Source organism: Streptopelia decaocto (assembly GCF_964273445.1).
Source record: "Streptopelia decaocto genome assembly, chromosome: 16".
NCBI lineage: Eukaryota > Metazoa > Chordata > Aves > Columbiformes > Columbidae > Streptopelia > Streptopelia decaocto.
This window is the reverse complement of record NC_138671.1, coordinates 11,258,060-11,275,210: the sequence shown is the minus strand read 5'-3', so window position 1 is coordinate 11,275,210 and position 17,151 is coordinate 11,258,060. Positions and strand designations below refer to the sequence as shown.

At 45.7% G+C, this 17,151-nt stretch overlaps 1 protein-coding gene across 4 annotated transcripts in view; it reads right to left on the bottom strand.

Moving 5' to 3' along the window:
- Nucleotides 1-5,229: 5,229 nt before the first annotated feature.
- Nucleotides 5,230-17,151, bottom strand: part of GAS7 (growth arrest specific 7) — a 108,284-nt gene continuing 96,362 nt past the window's right edge. For all 4 annotated transcript variants that reach the window (XM_082067308.1, XM_082067309.1, XM_082067310.1 and 1 more), the window contains 3 exons: nt 16,837-16,916; nt 14,422-14,520; nt 5,230-13,720 (listed from right to left, as the gene is read on the bottom strand). In XM_082067308.1, coding sequence (XP_081923434.1) covers nt 13,607-13,720; nt 14,422-14,520; nt 16,837-16,916 — 293 coding nt within the window. In that variant the 3' untranslated portion in view covers nt 5,230-13,606. The remainder of the gene's footprint in view (nt 13,721-14,421; nt 14,521-16,836; nt 16,917-17,151) is intronic.

The window sequence follows — 17,151 nt, the reverse complement described above, 5'->3', positions numbered from 1 at the left end:
CGCTTCCTCACACCGTTGCACAGCCTATTTTTCATCAGGAAACATGACTCTCTTTGATGGTTATACGTGAAATATTAGAACATATAAGAACATACAGAACATATAGGAAGCAGCCCCACTAGGGTGACGTCAGGGAAAAGAACTGCCCAGTGGAGGGTTACGTGGCCCTTTCCAAACCTGGCACCCTGTCAGCCACCTGGTAGGTGGAGATGCCGAGGGCTTTGGTGCTGCCAAGACTGTAGCTCCCTGTGGTCTAAAGGTTCGGCATCACTTCTTTAGCAATAGTTATTCCCCACTCCTTGAGCAAGGCACCTGGTGCTGCAGGCCCACCACTCTGCCCTGGGGAATGCTTCAAGAGCCTTTCCCTGAATTCCCATCGGAGGTTTCAGATCAGGGTTAAGCGGTAATGGTTGAGTAAGGTATGTAATACAGCTACAGATGTGGTGTTGCCCTCTGCTGACCACAGCCAAGGATGGAGTTAGAAATATGTCCAATGGCACATCAGAGGACATGGCCTGTTTTCTCCCCTCTCCTTGTACTGTTCCAAATTGGGACACATTGGAGGTCTGCAGACCGACAGTGCAGAAGAATGAGTAAATTAAGGCAATGAAATCACATTGTAAAAAGCAGGTAGTTTTCACATTTGTGGCTGAGGGGATGGATTTCTGTGCTGTTGGGGCTGCACGTGGTCCATGGCCAGTCCTGGTAACGGATCTTGCCATTTTCAATGGACACAGCTGCAGTTCTCTAAAGACATCCCAGTCTGAAGCCTTTGGGGCAAAAAGGAGGCACAGTGACATCTGGTGTGAGAGAGCGAAACGTGCACTGCAAAACCTGCATCTTCAGAGGCAAGAGCTGTCTGTGAGCTGCAGGAGGGTCAAAGGGCACTGGCAGATAATCCCAGGGCTTCTCCTCAAACAGCAAGTTGCTAAAAGAGATAAATACATGGGCAAGCTCTGCTTGACGTAACATCATCTCCTGTATTTTAACAATCAACAACTAGAAGCAGTTTACCTTGTGTTCAGGAGAACTTGTACATTCATTTTCAGTAACACCCCTCCACCCCCCCTTTTTTACAATTGTGATAAATAGATTTAATCATGCCATTGATTAGATCGCTTGTTTCTCTGTTTGTCTCAATGACTGCTCTTTTACCTCCACCCTTGTCAAGCACCTCGTGTGTTTCTTGTCTGTAGCCAGAACAGAGCTGGAGCCTCTCGATCTGAAGTCTTTGGATCTCCCGTGTAAACCAAATCAGCACGATCTGGCACAAACGCGTGTTCTCATAACACGACGGCCGAGTTCACCCACGGGGCAGATGCGGAAAAGTGCCGGGGCTTGCTGAGGCGTGTTCTGTTCTAACCGCAAAACCCGAGCGTATCGGAGCCGGCGAGAACCTCTGGTCCATTCAGACTCAGGTGCTGTGCTGCTCTGTGTCGTCCCGGGGGTGGGAACCCACACAGCCGGGGGCGCACGGACACGTCGCACCTCGTGCTCCTTCCCTCCAGCTCCTGCCACGGTCCACACTGAGCACCTTCTGCAGCAGAGGCGAACCTCTGGCTCCAGCAGCGCTTGCAGTACAGTTTTTCTCCCCAAAGCCTAAACCTGTTTCAGATTAGGCAAAATTCTGCCATCCTCAGCATAAGAATTTGCAGCTTGGCTTTGCAGCCTGAATTACCATTCTTTGCCCATTGCTTCGGTGAATTGGAATGCTTCTAGCAGGAGGGATATGTGAAGAAAAGAGCCTTCCTGGCTTGTTTCCGCTTCAGCTGAGAGGGTGACCCACAGGGTACGGAAGAAGAGATGTAGAAGGCTGTTGGGACGAAAGCTTAATCAGGGGTGTTCCTGGTCTTCAGATGAGCTAGGAATAGCGATTTAAAATGAGCCTTTAGCTTCTTGGACATAAAACCCCGTGCATAACCCCAAAAGGTGTTCATTTGCCAAACACAAAGGATTGTCTTACAAATAGGAAGCAGTTAACGTTCCTCGGACCCTGTGAAGTTTTACTAACCTACTGACGACTGGCTTTTCATAAGGCGTGAGGTACAGCTCACAGTGACCGGACAGCACCTCCTTCAAAGGGAAAAATAGTTACTGGTCACTGCTATGGTAGGAACCCCAGGGTCCAGGTCTCTATAAGCACCGCAGGGTGATGTTTTCTGCCTGCTGGGTGGAGCGGGCAGGAAGGGTTTGGGACCTGTGTGACAGTAGGAATGAGCGGATGAGAAAATCTTGCAGAAATGTAATTTTGTAAGGTAGATCTACACCAATATTTCATCTCAGGTGACACAGTATTGGTTTTGTCTCAATAGCATCCATTCTAAGTCGTTCTAACTGGTTGCATGGCTTTCCAGGCTCATGGGTTATATTAAGCACACGACTGTGAAATAAAAATTAAATTAAATTATACAAAATTTGCCTCAAATCAATTGATGGGGCTTTTGTCACATAGGAGGTCACTGCAGAGACAGTCTTACCCCTGATATGTGTATGCCTGAAGCGCTATATTTTTCCCCGTGTTGCGTGACAGTCCAAAATCAATAATGAGAATAGACTATACACTATCAAAAGTGAACACTTCACTTCAACAGCGTAGGATAAATGCATGGGGCCATCTACAGCCAACAAAGCAGATGGCTAGTTCTGAAATGCCCTGTGTAAACCCCTCACTGAGCCACCAGTGACCAGTTCCGCGCCCGTGTGCTGCGGCAGCCGGGCCCCTGGCCCCCCAGACGCAATATGGGATGACCTGGGCAAGTCCTGGCATGTGCCATTTCACACCACAGTTTGCATTCACTGCAGTTTTCGGGACTGCCAGAAACAAAACCTGTGCTGGTTAAAGCGCTTTCCTTGAGCTGCAGAAGTCAGGTAATATTTTCCCCCGGCTCCTGTTGGGTCTTGTCCCCGTTGATGGGGCCGTCAGTTCAGAATCTGCTTGCTAAGGGATTTGGGAAGGGGCTACACATCCCACCCATAGCACATGCCCAGGAGCAGCGACACAGGCCAGATGGGATTTTGTGTGTGCCCCAATCACCCTTCACAGCTGCACCGCATCCAAGATATTTCCCTCTCTCAGCTCTTACCAGTCTGCAGGGTTGTGTCTAAGCAGGGTTTTCCAGCACCAGTGCCCTTCACAGCAGAGCCCAGCTGTTCAGAACAGCCACGGAACACGTCCCCCCAGCCACCCGACAGCAGCAGGACTGACAGAACGAGCAGTAATTCAGCACAGCAATCCAGCTCTTGGCTTTGGAAAATGCTGCTCAGAACTGCACTCAATTCATCCGCCCCGACATGTCCTCCTAAAGCGGAGGAATTTTAACAGTTTGTTGTGTTTCTTGGGTGTAAAGAACGTTAAACGGAGAACTGTTGTTTTTACATCACTGGGGACCTGGTGCCTGAGCCCAGCAGGGCGGAGGACTGAGAGACATCGGACTATGGATCCTTAATGAAAAGCACAATCACTTCCCGGAATATATACTGACACCTGTATACATACTGATACCTGTATTTACAAGTTAATTTAGGGGGAAGTGTAGCCCAAGTACCATATTGATCAGGGGAAGGGTGTTGTATGCGTTGGGGTGGGATGTAAACCCTGCAGTACCAACCCATGAGGAACAGGGGAGGGAAACTGCGGCCAGGATTTTGGGGGGATACAAGCAGGGGCCTTTTGCCCTGTTATGTGTGCCTACCTTTCAGTAGAACACCCAGACTTGCGAAATCGTTATTAAAATACGCTCTGCTGAGAGACCCTGCCTGGGCCTATCATATTTGCAAAGCACCGTGCCATCAAGAGCCTGCCTCTCACAGCTCACTGTAACCACCAAATCACCCCCAAATTTTGCCCTCAGTAAGACTGAGTTGTTCCACCCCCAGCACAAACGCAGCCCGAGTGCGGTGAGGAACAGCACCCACAGCAAAACGGGCTCTGATCCCCTCTGATGGCGTGCACACAGCCTCCAATTCCCACTTCATATTTGCAATAAAATGGAATTTAGGATACTCCTAACATACTGTCCACTTCACCACATAGAAGACTTGTATTTATATGGAGATTTCAGGATCATATTGCTGGTCAGGGAAACAGCAGAAGATGCAGATTGTATTGTCGTAATTTTATTTACAGTTAACAGGAACTGCTGAAGTATTCGTTAACAGCTTGAAGCACAGAGCATGTCTGCTCCTTAATCCCAAAGTGGTCTGAAATCAAACCTCCTGGCTGGTGCCCCTGCAGCTTTCTTTCCGCGTCTGAGGAACACGAGAGGGTCAACGGCTTAACTGCACAGTGGAATCCAAGCTGATATTTTAGTTCTTTTGGTTGCAAAAGTCTAACACAGGTATTCCAGTGCAGAATGTGGTAAAACCTCCTGCCCTCCACATCTTAACGTCGCAAACTGCGAGGCTGCCGCCCTGCTGCTTCCACCACTCACTCTGCTCCTTTCACCGTTACGTTTTTCTGAGCACCAGCACAACACCAGTGTGGTAAATAAGCGTCATGGCTCGTACAGTAACCCCCCATCTTGAGTTTCAAAGGTGTGTCTAAGTCCTCTACAACTGAAAATGCTTTTTGTTGATAAATTGCAGCTAAATGTACCACAGTGCACGGAGAACTGTTAAGTGTTGACCAAGCTGCTCTATACCATGCGCCAACACAGAATCACAGAATCGACTGGGTTGGAAAAGACCTCAGAGATCATCAAGTCCAACCCTTGGTCCAACTTCAGTCCATTGACTAGATCATGGCCCAAAACATTCAGAGATTTATTTAACAGATTTAGGTGCAAAGACCCTGCTGTGAAAACCAAGTTCCCACCTGGAACTTTTTCAGTGTCTTACCTTTCTTCTCCTTTTCTGAGAAGAGTGTGCGCACCTCTGCAACTACTTACCCATGAGCGTACAAACACACTGTGGAGCTGTGGGATGCCGTTCTGCAGGTGGGTGCAGAAACCGAAATTTTACATTAGTTCAAAACGAGGCAAATTCTCAGAAGCAGGCTCCGGTGAGGTTTATGAGGTGTGTGGATAACGCTGTTAGCTCCAAGGTCTCCAAGTCGCACGTCGCTGGGAAGGTGGTTTCACGTTCTGCGACACTGCTGGCGCTGGGCTCTGCTGCTGCAGCTGGACCCAGGCTGGTCACTTCTGAAGTCAGGTCTTGGATTAGACAGGGTTTTGGCAAGGCTGATCTTGACTTGGTCAGAACACCTGCCAGCATGCATGTTAACTCAAATACTCAAAAGTAGAACGATTTATTAACAATAGCATTTTACAACAGTGTTTCCTCTTCAACTGAGGTTCAAGATGCACATGGAACTTGCAGGTAAAGCACTGACTGGATGAAGACTTACAGGTGATTCAACGCACGCCCATCCCACAGCAGCTGCTTTCGGACTGACCATGGTCAGCTTGCCTGCTTGTTTAAGAAACAAAACCACTGAACTACAGGTGTTTCTTAAATCGATTTCCTAATAAAAATGAAACTTTAGGGGCTGTACTCAATTGAACATCATGCAAACATCCGAAAAGGATGAGTACAAGTAGATTACACGAGTGACGTGATCGCAAATTCAAGCTGCATTATCAACAAAGCAGAACATGCGCATATGGCACCCCAAGTGGTGTTCGATGATACTACATTCAAAAGGTGTGCGGCTTTGGGAGAAGAAAAAGCAACTGGGTAAGGACAATTCCATGCTCAGTGTGTCTCTGTACAGTTTATTTTACAGGAGATGAGATGAGCACTGTGGTGCATATAAACTTGCAGAACAATATAGGAAAATACAGTTTAACCATATGAAATTGTTTTACAGTAGGACAGAAAAATCATGTCTAGGAAATGCCTTCAATACTGAAGGACAAGACCCACAGCTGACATAAAGTGGCTTCCACTGAACTCTTCCAGTTGACCCAAGATCTGCCCCTTCAATGTCCTCTGCATTCAACTTAAGTTCAGTGAGCGATTCCTTCATGTATCCTTATGGAACAAAAGCCATCCTATAATTTGCACACTTATCCAAAATTCATTTCTCACCCAGACAGAGGCTGCATGATACATCAACTATTTAAGGGGTCTATTCAGCCAAAATTTCTGGAAAGTTATAAAATTTTGGTTAAACATCTTTAAAAATAAGTCATTAGTACTGGCAGAAGATAACTTTCCTAGAAATTTAGAAGTATTTAGCAAAAATTACAGAAAAGGACCAAATAATAGCTTCATTTTAGTAGAAAACTCTGGTTTAGTACATGACTCATCATCTGGCTCGCTTTTGAATCCCTGTAAATCCCTGCAAAACTGTTTGGTGGATTCTTCCCACTGTTGTGGGCTGCTGAAAGGAAACCATTTAAATAGGAGAATAAAGTATCTGCCCAATACTAGTACCTGCTTATTTTTTTCATAATGGATAGAGGTGCATCCTAAAGAGTAAAAGAGTGGTAAATGGACATCCAGATTCTTCAGGCTATTCCGAAAATCTCAGCCATCCCATTAAAAAACCCCAAAGGCACAGGCGATTTCCAGTCAGGCGTTACCAAATTCAAATGACTACGATTGTCACGTCATGCAGATGTGATATCCCCGAAATTACTCTCCATCTTTAGACTTCCAATATGTTTTTATGCAGAATTCCCTGCTTATTTTACCGAGACCCTTATACTGAGGGATGTGTCGCGTTGGTTTAGCGACACTCCTTCAGTGCGGTTGCTTTTAAGTCTAACGTTTCCTACTTTGTTTGAGAATTTCGGGTGACTGTACCGGGTCGGTGAGAGACCGTGGGGCTCCGGATATGTGGACGTCCAAGAAGAGCGCAGAGCGAGGACGGCGGCACCGAGAATCCTGCACAGATCTGTGCAAACCGGCTGCTCCTGAGCTTTGGGAATTTGTAGGGTGAATTCTACATACTTGTAGCAGATAAGGTTTCAAGAGGCACTTCAAGGGGAACTATGAGAATTTTACTCAGGTTGTGATACAAGCCATTACTCAGTTACTTGTTAAATAAAGCCCTGAAAGACTGCATATATTCAAAATTATAGTCTTGGCCACTCAGCAGCTGAAAAGCTTTTGTTCGGAGTATCCACTGAGTTTATCGCTTGCAATGCACCTGAAATAATTCAACTTAATGTAAGTTGAGGGAATTAAATTTGAATGTTTCAAATCTATGTTATTTCTTCTGTGATTACTATGTGGTTAATCTAAGACTTATTTTTTATTGGTCTATAAAAGATTTTATCCATGTACAATTCTTAGAATCAGACGCATCATTAGGCACAAAAGGTTTCTGCCTTGAGGAATGCATGGGATTAGAAATTTAAGTCGAATTGTGCTATGTGTTGGTCCCTTCAGAAAAAATGTCCACAAGTAAGGAAGAAAAGTGATTGGCACAAAAAGGAGTCATTGCGCTTCCAAACCTGGTGGCTGATCAGCAAAATCCAAAACAAAAAGCAAAAATAAACCCTCCAAAAAGCACGCACTTACCACTCTCAGAAAACACCTAAAAGCACGGTGTTTGGTCAGCACATTAAAGCAACATTCTATGAAAATTCAAAATTAAACATCCTGAAAACCGGTGTATCTCAGGGATGGAGGGTGGCCACCGAAACAATGAAGAGGAAAAACAAAAGAACTGAAAGATGCACATTTATATGGATCAGATCTACTATGAGACAAAGTAATGAATATTAGTTATAAAATAGTGCTTCTCGGGAAAAGACAAGGATTTGCTGATGGGAAAGACCTCATCACCATTATACAGCAGAAAGACCGTGTGCTCAAGCTCCTGCAGGCGGCCTGCGCGCCACGCTCGGCTCAGCCTGAGGGCGCCGGGCACCGCCGAACGACACCGACCGCTCTGCAGCCACCGCCGGCACAACCAGGCACCAGCGGAGAGCCCATATCGAGCAATAGATACACGGGAACATCTAATCACTCGTTTCCATATGCTAAGCAGAATTTGGAGAGGGGTGAGCCTGTTACTGGGCCCATCGGGGTCTGGGGGAGACAAGCGCCTCGTGTCAAGAAGCTCAGACGCCACTGAGGCAGCTAAATGATTTCCTGCCCCATGTGTCTGTTCTTAATTTGAATCTGTCTGTGACTGTTGCCCACATTTAACTTAATGTGACCATCAGGCTCCTCTGGCACAAGGTCAGACAGCTCTGCTGTGCAGGATGCTCGTCAGCCGTTCCCGACCATCCGTGCACGGCGAGCGCCCGCGCAGCAAGAACTGCTCACAGCAGCACTGCAGCGACCGCTGGGACCTCACGCTCCTACCTCAACACATGCTGGGTGGCACAAAGCATCCAGACCTTCCAGAATGGTCTGGGACCAGGAAAGCTCGTTATTTTGACACTACCTTTTGAAGGCCTAGTTCTTTTGAAGGCCTGGTTGTCACAAAGCAGGACGGTCAGGGTGACTGGGGTGGCCTCCGGGAGACCAGGCTCTGACTGGCATCTCTGGGAACAAGCCCAGCAGGCCCAGCAGGGCAAAAGTGCACACTAGCTACGATAAAACAGAAAATACACTTTCAGTTCAGAGGGAAATAATCAATGGATCACACCACGAAGTCACATCTACTCATTCCAAGGGGACCTTCAAGGTGCTGGTCTGGATTTCTTAAGGTGCTTGATAGTGAAGGGCCCACCTGGGTGAGCAGTGCTCTTTTTCTCCTTGTGTGTGACTGAAGAAATAGGTGGGCAGAGCTACTTGTTCACTTGATTTTGGATTGGGGTTTCTGTGGGTGCATCAGCTGCAGGCCCATGTTCTAGAGCTGCGCTCCCAGCCCGGCCCGACACAGGGTCACTCCTGGAGCTGCTGGGAGCTGCAGGTAGAGCAGCTGGGTCTTACACATTAAGTATTTGAGGTTCTCATTTCCTGATGTTTTACCTTATACATGTACCCAACGACTATTTGTTAGCCTGATTTTCAAAGTCTCTTATCGCTTACATGCGATGTTGTCTTCAAGAAATCTCTGAGTTGAACTTGCAGCAAATACTTCAATAATGACATTAGAAACAGGTTCTGAGAAGGTCTGAGAAATTAGGACTGCTACTGAGCATGCAAAAGTTTCCTGCGAATGCTTTGGAGAAAATTCCTGTTAGATAAAAAACCAAAAAACACACAAGAAAAAGAGGTGATCTGAGTGCAGTTTGCTGTCACAAGATGGCTACACATGCTGACATAACAGCGTGGGGCTGCCAGCTGAACAAAAAGCAGCTAATTCCACAACATGGAACTGTGCAGATGCACAAAGAGTAAAGAGAAAGAGAGTACGAGTCTGCACACTGTCATGCACGAAAGGAAGAACGATTTCAGTGTTCACTGTGACTGTGCAGCCAAGGGGACCACAGCCACACCGCAGCAGCTCAGGCAGGGCTGCAGGTGGGGCAACATGTTCCGGAAACATAACAGATTTCCATGTGATTTTCACTACTGGTAAGATATTTTAACACTTAAAAAAAATATTAAATGTATCTCTAAAGATCCCAGTGTCAAATCATGAAATAACATTTCCATAAGGGAGCAACTGAAGCCTTTCAGAAGACGAACAAATGTGAGCGACCGACCTGAGTGAATCTGGAGTAGATTGGAGATCTCAGAATTAGCCCATTTGGGATGTTGCTCTATGAGAGCAAGTGGAATCTTGCCAGTGATGGGAGAAGAGTGCAACTGGCCCGTGTGGTAAGGGACTCGTTTCCATCTTCTTAACTCCAACAGGAATCAACCAACAGCACTGGATCCAGAATGAGCTCTGTCAGGAAATTAGCTGTAAGAACACCTTAGACTTCCAATGAGGACGCTCTATTGAGTCAGCTGGGCCAGAAGATGGCTCTGAAGTCATATGGTATGGATGATGAATAAAATGCTCTCGTTCTGTGTGGCAGCTGTGGTGACAGCTGGTAAGCACCTCAGCAGCTTTGGCACTGGAGTCAGGACACCAAATGGATTCAAAGCTGTAGGAATTCATGAAGCGCTTGAGCTTGATAAGGGCCGAAAGGTTCTTGCCGAAGCCAAGATCACCAGGGAGCCAGAGGCTTGATAGCACGAGACCTGGGCCAGCAGAATGATCAGATAAGAACGAGAGGCAAATTTCCACTAATTCTATCTGTTCAGGTGAAAGCAAAAAAAACCAAAAACCAAAAAGCTCGTGTTCTGTTTTGTGACCACAGAGCTGTAGGAAAATGCAAGACAGCCTCGTCACTCAACAGAGAAACCCTGATAGCTGTGGTGAATAACACAGTAAAAACTTTCATCAAGTGCGTGTCCACCCGCCAGACAAAACAAGGTGACCCTTAAGCTCAGTACCTATGGAGGCAAGAGACTTACTTTGCTATTCCTATTAATTAGCTACATTACAACATCACAATGCTTTTCACACGCTAGCTATTTTAACATAACACAAAGCTTGATCTTGTTCCAGAGAAGCAGCTGGTTAGGATGAGCTGTTGCACAAGGAAAGACTGAGTTCAGCTGCATTTTTTCAACTCACTGGAAGATGAACAGAGCAATGCTGAAACCCCCAGAGTCACCTTGTTAGGAACAACCATGAGGGCAGGCATCCATGCTTCCCTTCAAACTTGTCACTACCTTCTTTGAAGATGCTGTCCGTTCCGAAGAACTGACCTGCAAGGTGTCACACTGTCCCGGATCCATCAGCCTGATAGCACTGATCCCACTGTCTGCAGTGTTGTATCACAAGGGAATATCATCTTTTGCAGGCAATAGATGTCTAGAAGCAACAGGAAAACTGCCCTAACACTTCCACCGATTACGGATGGAATTCTTGTTGTACAGGAAGCATCTCACCCACCGCAGGGCAGCCCCATCACTCGCGGGGCCTGTTGAAGATGAACAGCCAGGCACAAGCGGTCCCTCAGATTATCGAAGTGAAAAAGAGATACAGACTCCATCAAGAGACTTATTGTCTTGTGCAGCTCACACGTTCCTGCAACATTTCAAATGGACCAAAAACTAGAAATATGAAAACTGTTTGGAAATAAATCAAAGGGGGGAAAAAGATTACCAGAAAATACAACTGAGAAGTGCAGCTTAAGTAGCGGAACCAGAATACATTTGAATCCACAGAGAAACCTGTGCTAATGGACTGTATTTCCAGCACGAAATAGATAAAATAACAAACATCTTTAAAGGAAGAGGAAAAATAAACTGTAATTAATAACAGATTATTTCAGATATTAAGGAGAACACTGGGTGAAGTGCATAACTAGCTTTGTTTTACAACCAAGACAAGAATGTGGTGAGGTATTGTCAAGATTGCTCGTTTTAATTTACAATATAGCTTAGAATACAGGGGTTGACCTGAGATGCAGCTCTTAGGTACTCCAGTTATTTTTGGCCATTGAAGTTTCAAAAGCTTACCTGGCACCTGTGGTTTCTTAAACCAAACCAAACCAAACCAAATCAAATCAAACCAAACCAAACCAAACCAAACCAAACAACAAGGAGAAAAACCAATAAAAAAGTGGTGCCTGTCCTCGAAAGTGCATGGTAGAGATAGGAAAAGTATACACTGGGATGCCAAAAGAACAGGATAAAGAGTGAATCAATAAGAAGAATGAAAAAGAGAGATCATCACTAAACCTCCCCGCTTGAGCCACGGAAGAGGGGTCTAGGAAAGCAACTGTATTGAACTGAGCTCAAGGACCATGCGACACTCAGGCAAACCACGGTTCATCTGCATTGCAAATGCTTTTTGCAAGAACTTAGGAGAGACCACGTAAGTGTGCTGGATGCTTCCAACACCGAGAAGAAAACAGCGGTCGCCAATTCAGAGGTGTGTAATAGATTTGCAGCATGGGAGGTGTCACACGAGGAATGGTGATCGCGGCATTGAACCTGCCAACGTGCAAAGGTTTATAAAGGTTAATGACACAGCAGAGAAGTGGGTTTTCGAGGCATTTGCAAGGCAGGAATGAATCTGTGCTGCTGGAGAGATGGTTGAGAAAAAGGGAACTGTAGGAAAATGCAACAGAATTCAGTTTGAAGTAACAATCCAGAAAAATAACCACTGCAGCACCATTAAACACGTGTTTCAGGTAAGATTTCTCTGTGTTTCAGTTTGTATTTATAAAGGGGAATATTAATTCTCAATGATGGAATCACAGCACAAAGCTGGAGTAGTTGTAGAACAAAAGAAGGATGCAATTTTTGTGTTGGGGAGAAAAAGGATGGTAACGATGAGACAAAGTGGAGCAGAACTGTGGATCGAATGAAACGGTACGTTTGGCAAATTGTAGATAACAACACAGTAAACACTGAGTAAAGGCCACGGTGGTGAGAATCAAGGTTTCTGCTGCACACAAAGCAATAATCTGAAGGATCTTGGCATCGTATGGAATGCTGGAAGATATATTAACGGCAACACTGAATAACCAACCAGAGATAACAGCAGGAGAAGACAATTAATAGCTTCTCAAAACCAGTCTCCAAACTATATAACACTATGTGCCAAGAGTAGTGCTGAATTTTTGGTGGTTTGTGGTAAGGTCGACGAAGGAAAAACCTAAGATTAAGAATCTGATGGTGCAGAAGTGCTGGGCACCTACATTTATACAATCTAGCATCACAGATTTGTGGCACCTTTGAAAATCAGGCTCTAAAAGGATAAAACGCACATTTTGGCTGGACAAGCTTGGTAATTAAAGATACCTAAAGGCTGTGATATCCACCTGAAGGAACCAACAAAGTGCAATTTAAACCCGGATCCCAAAAGAAGTTAGAGGACTGTCTTTAGGGAGATTCTGTGCGAAAACTTCTTGCAAAAGCAGGAAGGGTTTTGAACATCTCACTTATTCCTTGGTATAGAACCTCTTTCTGTCATTGAGGGCACTCAGACAGCTAATGAGGTAGGTATAGCACAACCAAGTCTTTCCTGATAAATAATGGTGATGGTAACCCTTGCAGCCTTATTGATTGGCTTAGAACAGAAATCATGATGATAATGGGTTTATGTATCCCTGAGAGGGAGTAAAAAACAGCAAGAATGGGAGTCTTCTCCATAAATTTTGGGAGAAGGGCCATCACTTCATTGCCATGGTGGGAAACTGTTACATGAAATAAATGTATGCACACAACATTACTGCAAGATATGCGTATTTTATAGATGGGGGAGCCAGAAAACTTAATTGACTTGCCTATGGCCATGAAAGCAGTCAGTGACAGACCTGGGATTCATGATCAGGACTTCCTTGCGTCCCGCACCATGTTTGAACAGTTATCTACTTACTAGTCAGAGGCTCGCTGCGAGGTTGTTCTAACATACTGTATAGAGATAGTCATGCAAGGGATGGAGCACAAAGTCACTGAAGAACAGAGCTCTCTCCGTACCAGAAAGCAGATTTCTCCTGGAAGCTGCGTGCAACTGGGAACCCCTGGTGGGAAACACACATCTGGTTCTTTCACCCCGGAATGTCTGGTGCTTAAGGCTCAGCACAATGAGGACCACTTTTATGACTAAATGTAACAGAGATAGCCTGCACAGGCATAAATTACAAGGTGTCGAGTAGTGGAACAACCTTTTCCCTATGCTCTTCTGACCCTTAGAAATCTAACGTTAGCCTGGTTAATGCAGTGGACTCATCACATACAACTAGAGATCAGTCTATATTTCCATGTCCACAGGCCGGATATCTCCAGTTTTGTGTTCTTTTACCCACAGTTCCCTGTCTTTGGCAGGATCCACCTTCCGAAGCAACTGATCCACGAGCTCTACTGTCTAAAATGAACAAAACAAGAATCAAAATGTCAAGGGCGCATTTCCAAGCAGAGACAGACATTGCTCAGAAGCCTAGAGCAGCTCTGGGCACACCTACGTTGTATTCGCATACAAGTGAGAAGCACACATATGTGAGACCCGGTGGACAACAGCCAGATCTGAATGTGAAGCCTCATAGCGAGGAGAGGAGGCAGATTTTGGACATCAAAGCCAGGCTTCCTATGCCAGGCATTGGCCGGCTGGTCTCTGACTCCTGTCCTGCAATCTGCACCTTACACCAAATATAACCATGTATTGAGGTCAGTATACATTCCCCGTATTTTAATATTTCAAAACTAAACATTTTTTTAGTAATAAAATAAATATATACTCCCTCCCACAACAGTGAAACCATTTAGCGTCTTCCTTCAAGAACAGAGGACCTCAAGGAGTCGTGCATCATGCAGGGAGAGCTCATAATGGCTCATGCTGGCCAAACGTGATTCAATTCACTGTGTCTCCCCCAGCAAAAAGCTGTGATCCAGCAGTATGAAATGTAACGAGGATCAGAGCATCTCGGAGGAGCAGGACTGTAGGGTGTCAGTCCAGTATTGTTGCAAACTAACCAGCTGACTAATACACTTTTCACATCCATCAGGCCAGGACAGCGACCGTTCTGCCCAGCTGAAGCGCAGTAAAGACCAAAGGACAAGCAGACTTACACTTTGGTTGAACATGTCTGTCTCATGACGCAGCTGTGTGTACTGGCAAAGGTGCTGCCGAATCATCTCCACCCTTTCAACTTCTAGTCTCTCAAGCTCCTGGACATGAAGGAAAACAAGGCCTTATTTTTCTTGGAAGCTGAGCTTGAAGGCCCAGAGAAAGGATAACACACAAAATGTTGCTAGCCAGTGTGATAACACCCCAGGGTCACGCTTTGCAGATGAACTCTGTGGTTGTACATCCCTCTATTTGCAGAGAATCAGAGACAGCAAGCAACAAAAGTCACTTCAGCCAGAGCCTAATGACAGAAAATGAGGTTGAAACCTTTCAAGACCGAGACTACCCTGTCTTCAGGGATGCTGCAAACAAGAGGGAACCTGTTTCCTGTGAGAAGCTTTTCATGCTTTGTTGCTTGAGGGAGCAAGAGACCGCGCTGCGATGTACCGCTCAGAGGGCCTGACTGCACTTGGTCTAACGCGACCCCCTTCAGAGCAGTTTCATCCGTTCACCAGATGATGAGCCGCGACAAGTCTGCCCCTTGCTCAGCTGTCAGTAAGCAGACCTCAGTAACGCTTTAGTTGAAAAGGCAGGCGATTTCTACCTTTCCTCCTGATTTTTTTTGCCTCCCTCTTCTCCTGGATTCTGATATTTTACCCCAACATCTGCACTTAGTCCCTCCTTGTCCATCTGGGCAGCAGCAGTGGAAGCAGGATGCTGGGGAAGTCTGCCTGTAAGACATGTGCTGTAATGGACATGGATGTATCACTAAGAGCTGTGTATTCACAGGGACACCAATGGGGCCAAATCTTAAAAAAACCCCTTGCCTTCAGAGGGCATTTCTGATGTCCACTTCCTGGCCACCATGGTGGAGTGCAACCTGGGCATGTACGAGCAGGCAGGCGGCTACATTGCCTTCCCTGTGCTATTTGCAATTTGTTAAATGTCTTTGGGGAAAAAGATTCTTCGTGACAGCACAAAAATCTCAGGTGGCAGACGATCTGCCTGGGGAGGAGGAAAATCAAAGGAGCTGACTGTATGGACAGGACTGAAATAGACTGAGCTCCCATTGCTGTGCCAGTTGATGTACTGTCATCACGGAAAATATGACCCTCTGCAAACTCAGTCTCGTTTGCAGGGCACAGATGCACAGGACCAGAATGCAGAACCCAGTGTGCTAGGGCTGGTGAGAACACCATATGCAGAACGTGTGTTGTATCTGCACCAGAAACCTCACGGAGGAAGTTATGCAAGTGAACACACACCTTCAGCTCTTAGCTCTCTCGACTTTGTATTGCATATGGACCAATCTGTATGTGAGCTGGTCAGATGCAGACTGTTTTTCAATTCACATTTCATATTCACGTCTACCAAGACTCACCTTCGAATGCTTGTCAGCCTGCGTTTCACAACTGACAAACCCGCTGTGCAGCCTGCAGGCTGCGACCTCTCTCTTAAGCTATTTACTAGCGCACTTCTCCGTCGTACTTCTCCTGGAGCAAATATGCAGCTAACAGACGCCAGTGGCTCTGATGGTCAGTGTCATTTTTATCAGTGAGAAGCCACCAGTGAAGGTGAGAATCAGATTTCTTATGTATAGGAATGCCAACTTTTCTCTCTTGTTCTGCTTTTGGGAAGATATCCACCTCTTGGTTTTCCACTCATCCATCTGCCTTTATTTATTTCCTGCAGTTTAAACATTTCACTGACACACTTCCAAATGCTGAGCAATTTATTACCCTGCTTCTCATTAGGAGGTGTTCACCGTTTTGTGTTTGTCCAATGAGAAAAATACAGGCAAAAGACAGTTTTATTTCCTGCTTTTGAAAGCAAATGGCTGTTGTCCAGAAGGGCTCTAAGGAACGACATAAGGGAGGAGGCATAAGCCCAAGTACAGGTATTTCCAGGAATACAGCACATCAAAGCTGTACCTTGGCATCTTGGTGACTAACGCCAAAGGAATACACCCTTATGGTGAACACTGTGAGCTGTGTTATCTTCAGAGAAACAGAACAACAGGCAATTAAAGCATGCCTCTTCTGAGCTGGCAATACTTGTGATGGAATAGTAAAATCATAGAACACAAAAATTCATTGATGTGTAAGTGGATTCAGCGATTTACCATGTTTTACATGTATTTCTTGTGCATTACTTCATCCTTCCTGGGGACTATTCCAGCGTTCTGGTCCCCAAGCAGCCCTGAACTGGTTTAATGCCTCTGCAAAGAAACAATTATTTCTTCCTTCCCCTAATGATAAGAGTTTTTCTTAGAACTGCTAAGAAGGAAATACAGTGGGAGATTTATCACCCCGTTTTTCCCCCTGCTTTGCCCTGTAACTACCTACGAGTGATGAATGTTTTGTGCCATTACGATTTTGCCGTGTTATACGTGTAAGATGCTACACAGAGTTACATACCAGAGTGGTGGTCACCATCTCCTCAAACCACTTGGACTGAGCTTGATTGTAAAGATCCACGCAGCGCATCAGGTCATCCCCTGAAAAGTCCAAGACAGCAACACGTGAGGCTTCTCTGGCCAGTGTTACAGAGCTCAGAAGGAAACTGCAGTTCAGCTTTTATAGAGAGACACAGAGAGTTTGAACGTCAGATCTGGTGGAGCTGGGGGCAGTTCTGTTACATCATATTTGGCAGGTGCAACAAAACAACCAAATGCGTGCACATGAGGTGTGGTAAAAGATCAGGGGGTTGGAGCGAGAAAGAATAAGGGGGAA